This window comes from Phyllopteryx taeniolatus, chromosome 3 (assembly GCF_024500385.1).
Source record: "Phyllopteryx taeniolatus isolate TA_2022b chromosome 3, UOR_Ptae_1.2, whole genome shotgun sequence".
In the NCBI taxonomy this organism is placed as follows: Eukaryota; Metazoa; Chordata; class Actinopteri; order Syngnathiformes; family Syngnathidae; genus Phyllopteryx; species Phyllopteryx taeniolatus.
In genome coordinates this window covers 9751521-9762838 of record NC_084504.1, presented here as the reverse complement: position 1 = coordinate 9762838, position 11318 = coordinate 9751521, and the positions used below count along the sequence as shown (strand labels likewise).

The window sequence follows — 11318 nt, the reverse complement described above, 5'->3', positions numbered from 1 at the left end:
TCTAGTACTATGACTTTTTTCTCAAAAACATGACAATAATCTCGTAGTATTTCAACTACCACATCCCACCGCAAATATACGACTTTAATTCTTCCTGTAATATTATGGTTAAAAAGATGAAGATTTTAATTTAGTAATATTCAAATTGTTTGCTGAAAAAATACAACTTCAGTTTTGTAGTATTACACCCTTTCCCCTTGCAAAAATCACTTTTTTACTCTAGTAATCCCAAATAACATGAAAGCTTAGTCCTGTAAAATTAACATTTTTTTCCTCGGGCAAAATCCGACTTCTTTCGTGAGATTCCGACTTACTTTTCTTGATTGTTCCGCTTTCCCCACCCCGGGAGTCTTTCCTGGCTGTTTGCCACCCGATCCAGCGACAGCTCGATACCTCATGGCCTCTTTATCCTGGCGTTGCGCCTTCTGCGTGGAATTCGGCAAGGTCGTGCCTCAGGATCATTGGTGGGGGACAGCCGCTGGTTAAAATGATAGTTTTGATGGACGGTATTCTTCTTGAGCCCCCTGCAGCTGTTTTGTGGAGGTGGATGATGTCATGGAGCCGTAAAGACAGTATACAATATTTTGAAAATGATTGCACACTTTACATTTTTACACTCAGTTTAGCAATGAAAATACTAACATAAAACATTCGTAGATGATATACACAAATAACACTGTATCTTATTGTGGAATCAGTGTAACACTTTTTAGACCCGACTTGCTTGCACTCAGAGCTACATTTCGACGCAATTGTGTCCTGATCTTTCCCAAATTCCGAGAAATCGGAATTAAACAATAAATGCCTTGTTAAGTTAATTTGGTTGAATCTTGTAATATTATTTTGTCTTGGACAAATACAGCTTTAATCTTATGATATTACAAGATTACAATGAACTTTTTTATAAAATAAATGGAAATTACAAGATTAAAATAGTTGTTTTTTCGATCCGTATTCTTATTAGATTAAAATCAATCCATTTTCTGTACCGTATCCTCACTTGGGTCGCGGGCATGCTGGTGCCCATCCCAGCTGACTCTGAGGGAGAGGCGGTGTACACCCTGAACTGGTCGTCAGCCAATCGCAGGGCACATATAAACAAACAACCATTCCCACTCACGTTCACACCTGTGGGTAATTTAGAGTCTTCAATTAACCTACCATGCATGTTTTTGGAATGTGGGAGGAAATCTGAGTACCCGGAAAAAACCCCACACAGGCACGGGGCGAACATGCAAACTTCAGGCAAAGGTGTTGTACTACAAGATTCAATTTTTATTTTATCAGGAAAAAGTAGTAATAATGCTAGTTTTTTTTCTAACGAGAAAGTGGTAATTGTTTTTAGAAGAGGACCTAACATTTTAAGATTAAAGTCAGATACATTTTGTTTTGTTCTGGAAAAAAAAGTTGCAATAAGTTATTAGTTTATAAGTTATTAGTTCATTAGTAATAATTGTCTGCTTTTCCAATCAGCGATCAGAACTTTTCCAACTTGTCAGTTTCCTGAAATGCAGCAAAATACTCAAAGGACATATGGTAGCTAGCATTTAGACATTATAAATCATAAATCCAAAGCAGCTTTTTCTGAAACGTTTACTCGTTAGTCGAAGGTCATGGATGTTGGGAATGTTTGAAGTCGTGATATTACAAGTTTAAAGTTGTATTATCTGTGAGAAATTGAGATGTAATATTAGAAGACTAAAGCCATATTTTGCCAGTAAAAAAAATAAATATTTTTTTTTTTTAAAAAGGCATTAAAATCCAAGATTTGTTTTTAGATTTTTTTTTTTTTTAAAGGAAATATTCAAATTACTAGATACATTTTTGGGGATAAGACTAAAGTTGTATTTTTCAGAATTTATTTTCTAATATTACAAAACTAAAATATATATATATATATGTTAAATAAAACAATCATAAATTACAAGATTAAAACTGTATTTTTTTCTGAGAAAAAAGTCAGATTACAGGAGTAGTCACATATTCAAGGAAAAAAACCATTGTAATATTACAAGAATAAAGTCTTCAAGAAAAAAAGTACTACTTTTTTCAGACCGATACCAGTACAAGTATTCACTCTTGACTACTCACCAATAACGATACAGAGTACCGATACCACGAGTACTTTTGATAACTAAAATTTCAATTAACACCATAATATATAATTGTGTACAAGAGCTTTCTTTCTTTCTCTTTCTTTCTTTCTTTCTTTCTAATGCAAATAATGATTTGCAGATGTGTCAAGCCGCCGCAGTGTAGCACTGAGTACTGGCCAGGAGGACTTACTCGATGTCAGATTTGTTTTTGCCTTAAGTAATGCTGGATGAACTTCACGAGTACCCAATTCCTTGAAATAATACCATTATCGGCCTGATACCGATACCTGGTACCTGGTATGATTGTTTCGGTCCTCGCTCATCCCTAATTTTTACAATCAGAGATAAAAAATGTAGCAGAACACTCAACGTTAAGAGCTAGTGTCATCAAAAATGGTCAACCCAAAATAACTTTTTCCGAAACCTTCGAGTCTTTAGTCGAAGGTTAATCATGTCGGGAATGCTCGGAAGTTTTTCTGAAGCTGCGTGTTCTATCCAAAGCGATACTTGGGCCAGTACTTGACCTGTCTGGGCCGCGTCCCGTCCCGGACCTTTGGTTTCTCTGGAGAGGGAGGCGGCTTGGGCGGCGGCTTGGGTGGCGTTTCCCGCCGCTCGTCGCCTTTCCCGTCCGTGACAGCGAACCCACGCTCGCTGCCGCCGTCTGTGCCGAAGCCGACTCTGGGCAGGAAGTGCGTGGAGATGTGCTGAGCTTTGACTCGCGGGCTGGAGCCCATCTTGGCTTTGCCTCGCTTGTTGAGGGCCACGAACCACTGGCGACCAGTCCGGCGGCTCCAATGGAGCACGGAGGCGTACGTATTGTAACTGTTCTCCTGGAAACGCTCGCGGAACTTGCAGTCATCCGTAAATGACTCCTATGGAAGAAAACAAAATAGGTGTCAAATTTACTGGTATTAGTATAACAAGATAAAAGTCATATTTTTTAGAAGAGGAAAAAAATATCATATAAAAAGATCAGTTCCACTTATTCAAGAAAAAAGTCTTCAGTATTACAAGATTAAAGTTGAATTCTTAAGGGAAAATAAAATATATATTTTTTTAAAAAGTTGTAATATTAGAAGATTAGTCATATTTTTCAAGAAAAACATTTGGGGGGTAGAAAAGTTTGTTTCTGGTAATGTAAGTGGGGTTTAAACAATTACATTTAACAAGTAATATTTTTCTAAAAAAAAAAAAAAAAGTTCCTTTAGTTGTATAATATTCTAACTTTTTCTTTCAAATAAAACCCACCTTGTAAGACAAAAATGACTAATGTAAAATTCAGACTTTTTTTTTTCCAAACATTTTTTATTAGTCATAAAATTTGATTAATAAATGACTAGTAATACTAGGACTTTCTACAAATATACAACTTCTATTTGTAATTTCGACATTGTAATATTTAGAACTTTTTTACTTGAAGAAAAATAGACTTTCGTCTTGTGATACTAGGAGTTTTTTGTCAGAAAATACCACTAATCTTCTAATCTGGTCTGACTCCCCCCCCAAAAAAAATAAAATATAAATATAGAATATATGTACTAAAACTAAACAATATGCCAATGTAAACTAACCAATATGCCAATGTAAACTTTTACTTTGTAGTATTTACAACCTTTTTTTCTGACTTTTTTCCCAAAAGAAATACAACTTTGTGTAATATAAATTGTCTTCTTTGTGAAAAATTACATTTTAAATAGTGTAACATTCTGACTTTATTTCTCTAAAGAAATACAACTTTAATCTTGTAATATAATTAATTTTTCACTGTGAAAAATCATGAATTAAGTTTTGTAATATTATGACTTTTCCCTATTACTTGGTTGTAATATTACAAAAAAATTTTCTTTTAAAAAATGCAACTTTCCATATTGGTGGCACGGAAGACTGGAAGACATCTATTAAAATCTGCTTCACAGTTCCGAGGATCCGGGTTCAAATCCGGCCTCACCTGTGTGGAGTTTGCATGTTCTCCCCGTGCCTGCGTGGGTTAACTCCGGGTACTCCGGTTTCCTCCCACATTCCAAAAACATGCATGGTAGGTTAATTGCAGAGTCTAAACTGCCCGTAGGTGTGAATGTGAGTGGGAATGGTTGTTTGTTTCTATGTGCCCTCGGTATTGGCTGGCGACCGGTTCAGGGTGTATCCCGCCTCTCGCCCAGAGTCAGCTGGGATTGGCTCCAGCACGCTCGCGACCCGGGTGAGGGTAAGCGGTACAGAAAGTGGATGGGTGGATGGATGGATGGGACTTTCCAAATTTTTGTTCTCATCTTCATGTAAACTCAGTGTTTAGCTAATTGCTATGAAGTCAGGGAAAGACGATGTCATGACCGTCAAATTTACGAGGAAGCGTCTGAAAGCTACCAGACACTCACAAACATTTCCCACGTTGTTAGCCCACATTAGCCTAATTATCTTGGATCGTAAACTGAAGCTAATTGCACACTGGGACATGTCGGTGAGTTACTCTCGCACCTATTTGATGCTAACATGTGCTAACCGCTAACACAAACTGTGAGAATCATTTGGCCACACGCTAATGTTCGCTACGTGTTCCTTGTTTGGAGGCTAAAAATAGCTCCGGTGGGAACCAAACCAAACTGTGTGTGTTCTTGCTGTTTTGTGCCGCCGTTCCCAAACAAAACAAACGTTTGGCGCTCATGTGCAGCGTAGCAGAAACTGAAGCCATGACGGCTGAGAGTAAACATGGCCGTCACATGAGAACTAGCTTTGGCTGCGCTAACGCTTTAAACTCAATAATTATAACAGATCTATCTATTGAGTTCTATTTCTTTGATATAGAAAAATAGTCCTAATATTACAAGAATAAAGCTGTAGTTAACTTTTGAAAAATATGTTTTTATTTTTTTAGGATTAGAGAAAATTTTATTTTTCAGAGAAAAAAAGATTAAGGTTGTGTAATTTTTAGAAACAAAATGCAGTAGAGTGAAGTCATACAAATTTTTAATTGGAACATTACAGTATTAGTTTTTTTTTTTTATTAGAACAATATTCATAATATTACAAGATTAGTCACATTGAACCTTAGAAAATAAGTAAATTTACAAAATTTGATTCATTAAAAAAACTACAAATATTATTACAAATTAAAGTCTGATTTTTTAGATAAAGATTTAATATTACAAGTTTTGTGTTGCTTTTGTTTTAAAAGTTGTTATATTAGATTATTAAATTTGTAATTATTTCTTTAATATTTCAAGATTTTTTAGTTTAAAAAATGCATAATATTCAAAGATCAAAGTCTCGTGAAAAAATTGAAATAAATTGGAAAAAATTAAATGAATGAAAACAAACAAAATCATATATTAATAAAAAAGTAAAAAATATTGTGAAGGTTTAATTTTTTTTCAGAAAAAAAGACAATGTTAGAAAATTATATTAGTTGTTGTTTTTTAGGAAAAAGGTTGGACTATTAATCAACAAGATTATTCTAAATAAAAAAGTTGTAAGATTTCAAGATTAAATTGGACTTTTCTTTCATAAAAAAAAGCCTAATATTTAAAAAAAATTCATGATATAAAATAATCTTGAATTTAAAATGTAAACAAATTAAAATAGATTTTAAAACATTAAAAATACTAAAATGTAAGATTTCAATTGTATTTTAATAAAGAAGTTGTAATTTTACAAAGAAATTAATCAGGTGTTTTTTTCAGAAAAAAGTCATAAATGAGAAGATTACATTAGTACAAGTATATAAAAAGGTATTATTACAAGAGCAACATTTGAAATAAAAACAGACACAATATTTCAAGGTTAAAGTTAACTTTTTAGTTGAAAAATGCATAATATTAGAAGATCAATGTCATATTTTTTAATAATTAAAAAGTCCATAATATTTGAAGATCAAAGTCCTATTTTCTATAAAATATATTTACATTAAATTTAAAACAAAACATTTTCAGTAAATTGCAAAGGATTTGAAAAACACAAGATTAAAGTCGTATATCGATAAAGAAGTGGTACTATTACGAAAGTTTAATAATTTTTAAGGGTTGTGTTAGGGTTAGGGCTAATATTACAAGAGGGTTATGTATTTTTTGTTGGAATTTTACACAATAAAATTATATTTGTTTTAGAAAAATAACAAAATATTACAAAATTAAAGCTTGATATTTTTGGAGAAAAATAAGAGTACAATAACTTGTATTTGAAGGGAAATAAATTGTAATGTGACACGATTTTGGGGGGAGAAAATTTCCATTTAATCATCACTTTAAAGTCAGATTTGGTGAGGAAAAAAAATGTCGTAGACTATCAGAAAAAAAATATTTTTTTAAAACTCAAGCTATTGGAAGATTAATGTTGTCTTGTTTAAATTTGAAAAACGGCATAAAATAAAGCAAGGGTGTAGCAAGAAAGTTTGAATTTGCTTCCATGAAATTTGCCCAAATGGACATGTCCTGCAATTCACCATTTAGTTGACTGAACTGATGACTTTGAATTGTCACTAAATTACTTTAGTACATGTCGCCTTTGAAGTGGACGCTTAGCTCCCAGCTGGCAGGATTTGTCAGAACAAAAGCGGGGTCCTCGGAAGGGATCCTGGGGGGCCCCCTAATCGCTTTTATTCAGCCGCGTATTGATTTCCACTTCAGCTGTGTGCTATCAACCATCCCAGACAGGACTTAATCTGCCTTGCCCGGTAATACGCACTAACTGGAGGACCACTCGCTCTGTGGCTAAAGATAGAACCATAAACATTGATCAATTCAACATGATGATTCAGCATTTGGTGTTAAATTAGGGTTTCATGTTAAGTTTTCCAAATATCATTTGAAGTTGGGGTTAGCGCTTCGATTTGGTTTCAAACCAGGGTTAAGGTTTCAACTTTAAAACAAGGTTAGGGTTTTAGAGTAGCGTTTCAGACCAGTTAGGGCGTCGAAGTAGCGTTTCAACTCAGGGTTAGAGTTTCAATGAAGGATTTCAAGACAGGGTTAAGTTTTCAAACTTGGGTTTCAAGTTGGGGTTCAGGTATCAAATTAGGGTTTGAAGCCTGGGTTAGGGTCTTAAACAAGGGGTAGGCTTTCTAGTCAGTTAGGCTTTTAAGCCTGGAGTAGGGATTCAATCAAGGTTTAGGTTTTTATATTAAGGTTTGAAACAAGGGTTAAGGTTTCACATTATAATTTAAACCTTTGTTATGGTATTTAAACAAGGATTAGATTTCAAATTTGGGTTTCAAGATCGGATTCAGGTATCAAATTAGGGTTTTAATATTGGGTTAGAGTTTAAAATTAAGGTCTAACCTGGGTTATGGTTTCAAACAAGGGGTAAGCTTTCAAGTCATTGTTAGGGTTTCAAGCCTCGATTAGCATTACAAAAAGGTTTAGGTTTTCATATTAGGGTTTCAACTTCAAGCCAAGGTTAGGGTTTCAAAGTAAAGTTTCAGGCCAGAGTTAGGGCTTCAAAGTAGGGTTTCAAGACAGAACTAGGAATTTCAACAAGGTTCCATCCATCCATTTTCTACCGCTTATTTGAGGTCGGGTCGCGGAGGCAGTAGCTTTAGCAGGGATGCCCAGACTTCCCTCTCCCCAGCCACTTCATGCAGCTCTTCCGCAACGGTGCATTGGACCATGTTTACTTAACATGTTAATACTAAAGCAAACGCCTGCTATTCTTGGGAATCGGGACCAAGACCTGCGTGAATAGCGAAAATCTGCAAATAACTGACACTCCCTAAAATGGGTTTCTAATTGGATTCAGACGCCACAAGATGGCGAACGTATTCGCTAGCCCACGAGCCTAAATAACATACCGACACAAGCTGATGTGTTTTCAGCGAAGAACGGAAGATAGGCGCCAAAATAAAAATGCAAATTCACCAATGCCTAACCCTGAATATTGCAGGGTTCACTGTACTATCTATATGGAGCATATTAGCATAGCACGGTGGTTGGTACTCACAGTGGTATGGAGGCGTCCTCTCTTATTCATGGCCAGAAATCTGTTACTGTAGACTCCGCGGATTCCGATCACGCCCTGGGACACGGCAAACAGCTCCAGAACACCTGCAAACACAAATACGAACAACTGATTGATTGGCAGGTGATTATTTTGAACCCCTCACTCACTTCCGGATTGTTGTGATGTCATATTGTACTGCCATTACTTGGTAGATTTGCATAACTATAATGAAGTCATGCGAAATGTAAGCAAATCTCAAATTGAAAACTGAAAAAAAAAAAAAAACATACTTAATTTGATCATGTTCATCCATCGGTTGCACGTGATTTTTTTCCCCTCGGAAATGAATAATATATGTTGGCTTACCACATTGCTCTGCCATGATCTTGCTGTTTCTATTTTATTACACAAATTACCGTCTTTTTACACTTGTATGATGGGGACGAATGCTCAAATTTGACTTGAAACATTGCCTGTCCAGTTAATAAAGTTGGACCGGTATAAATTATTCGGGTTCCAATTTAAGGTTTCAAGACAGGGTAAGGGCTTTGAAAGTAGGGTTTCAAGCCTGGTTTAGCTGTTCATAAAAGAGTTAATGATTCAAATGTAGGTTACAAGGCAGGGTTAAGGCTTCAAAGTAGAGTTTCAAGACTTCAAAAATAGGGTTTCAAGCACAAAAACAAAAACACCCCGGCACGTAGGAAAACCACGTGGGTGCAACCCACGCGAGTCGATGCGCGTGCACGCACGCTGCTCGTAACACACACGGAGGTTAGGGACGAAGACGTCAACTTACTCAGCCGGTTGGCCTCATGGCTGCCGTTGACTCTGCCGTCCGGGTGGATCTGGAGGTGGAAGCCGATGCCCACCCTGCAGTAGAGCCGGCACGTCCTGCGCCCTGAGCGGACCTCCTGCTTCTCCGCCGCCGCCTCACCGTTGCGACGCGCCGCGGCCACCAAGTGCACGACGGTGAGCAGGTAAAGCGGGACGTTCATGCTCGACCACCCGCCAGTCGAACCACTCACATTCCCATTTGAAATTCTATACGCACGCTAGTATGCACGCACTTGCCGAGCCGCCACAGGATATTTATACCGCTGATGATCTCACCGCTGCGGGCATGCCTCCGTCCTCACTCCTGGATCGCGACCACCACCATCACCGGCGGGCGCTGGAGCGACGCACGCCGCGCGTCTGAAGCCAAGGTCCCGCGCGCCAGCCCGGACGCACGCAGAGCGCGTTTTACGCACACACCAGTGAGAAGGCGACGAAATCACTCTGTTCAATTTGTCCACTCCTCCGGGTGTGATGCGTTACCTATAAAGTGTATACCGTAACAAACAGCTCCAGACGCCATGGAACACAGGTGTGCAGCAATTGTCAGAGAAGGTCCTTATACAACTAAATAGTTCACAAGGAGGCAAAAATCTTTAAGCATTTTTCAGTGTCAGCAGTAAAAGTTAGAAATTCAGAGGAAGCACAAGTGGACAAATTGACTTCATGCAACACAGGTGTGAAGCAATTGTAATCAACGGTGCTAAAATGAGTACATATTAGTTTTGCAGGAAAGTTGAATCTTCAATGATTTTTCAATTTCTTAAATGTTTCAGTTTATAAGTATAATTTATACATTTGCTCTATCCAACAGAGGTGTGAAGCAGTTCTCAAAAAGGGTGCTTCAACTTATTAGTTAAAGAAAGCAACATTTTCAAGAATTTTTCTCTGTATAGTAAAGCAGATGTAAGAAACATTAATTTTACAACTAAATATTAGTTCAAGAAAAATTTCATCTTTGAGCATTTTTCAGTTTGTATCATAAAGAGTTTGTAAAGAATTTGTGGTCACATGGCTAGATGGACTCAATGAAACAAAGGTGTGGAGAAGTTACCATAAACTGATAAATATTATAGTTCACAGGAAATCCACATCTTTTAGCATTTTTCACTTTGTACATTAAAAAATTGAATCCAATTGTCTTGAGACTTCAATATCAGTTTACAGGTGTCATGCAACAAAGGTATAAAGCAGTTGTCCGAAACTGCCTATGCAACTAAATAGTAGTTCACGGAAAAGCAAGTATTTTTCACGTTATACACTAAATGCCTGAACCCAAATGTCCTGGAGCTGGAATAGCAGTTTGTAGGTGCCATACAGCACAGGTGTGAAGTACTTCAAAGAAACTGTGGTTATATGACTAAATATGGGTTCAGTGAGTCCCACTAAAGCATATACAAAAGAAACAACATTGTTTCAATTTCAGCAGTAAAATGTTTGAGTTTGTGAAAAAGCCCAAGTTGATAAATTGACTCCATGCAACAAAGGTGTGAAGCATGTTGTCAGAAAAGACTGTACGACTAAATATTAGTTCACAGGAATACTAAATCTACACACATTTTTCACTTTATGCAATTATTGTTAGAGTTTGTAAAGAAGCACAAAGTACTCCATCAACACAGCTTTGAGGCAGTCCTTATGCAACTAAATATTAGCTCACAGGAAAGCAAAACCTTCTCGCGTTGTACCCTTTCAACAGTAAATGAGTTTGTAAGACAGCACAGCTGGGTACGTAGATACATTGACTCCCTACAACACAGATGTGAAGCAGCTCTAAAAAAAGGTTCACTCCCTGGTTTAGTGTTAAGAATAATAGCAGTATAAAAATGATTGTGGATATTATAGTCCAATGGTCCAGGGGCTGGAATAGCAGTTTATAGGTGCCATGGAACATCGGCGTGAAGAGTTAAAAACAAATGTGACAAACCACATCAAGTCATATCTCAAACTAAAAACAATGACGAATGCTTTGTGGATCTGTCATTATTTTGGAAATAACACCGCATATGATGACACAATCACCCAAAAACATGTTTTTGTTGCCTTAAGAGAGAAAATGTAGTGCCATGTGTTCTTCAAAGTGGGTCACATCAGCGCTTTCATTGTTGTCAGCCATGTTTCAGTCTCCCAAACCTACCCACCCCTCCCTGCAGCGGATTACGAGCCGCAAAACTAAGCTAATTGTCTGCAGCCAGCCGAGCTCGAGCCTGCCATTCGGGCAGGGCCGGCGTCGCCGCTGTGTAAACAGAGCGCCACTGTTCCTAACGTAGCGCCATCCCGTTAGCCGACGAGCTAATCCCTCCCCAGCCGTATAAACAAGGAGCGGCGTCCCCGCGTGATCCTGGCTTTTAACACCCCCGCCGCCTGGTTCTGCATCTGAGCCCAGAGATGACGATGGAGCTTCATTTTGCTTTTTCCTTGGCTTTGTCGTTGTATTACTGTTGTAAGGCTATTGTAGAAGGCTCG

General features: G+C 37.4%; 1 protein-coding gene across 1 annotated transcript; it reads right to left on the bottom strand.

Moving 5' to 3' along the window:
- Positions 1–1970: 1970 nt before the first annotated feature.
- On the bottom strand, positions 1971–9112 carry fgf5 (fibroblast growth factor 5). The gene is made up of 3 exons (XM_061769288.1): positions 8815–9112; positions 8019–8122; positions 1971–2968 (listed from the first exon to the last, which is right to left on the bottom strand). The coding sequence occupies exons 1-3, from the start codon at positions 9011–9013 to the stop codon at positions 2588–2590; spliced, it is 684 nt and encodes a 227-aa protein (XP_061625272.1). The 5' UTR covers positions 9014–9112; the 3' UTR covers positions 1971–2587.
- Positions 9113–11318: the final 2206 nt, after the last annotated feature.

Bases quoted from the DNA above. Each gene is read 5' to 3' on its own strand.
- fgf5 (XM_061769288.1), bottom strand. From the start codon at position 9,013: ATGAACGTCCCGCTTTACCTGCTCACCGTCGTGCACTTGGTGGCCGCG. The intron at 8,123-8,814 runs GTAAGTTGACGT...TTGTGTTTGCAG, and splicing joins CCATGAGGCCAACCGGCTGA to GTGTTCTGGAGCTGTTTGCC. The intron at 2,969-8,018 runs GTGAGTACCAAC...TTTCTTCCATAG, and splicing joins GAGGACGCCTCCATACCACT to GAGTCATTTACGGATGACTG.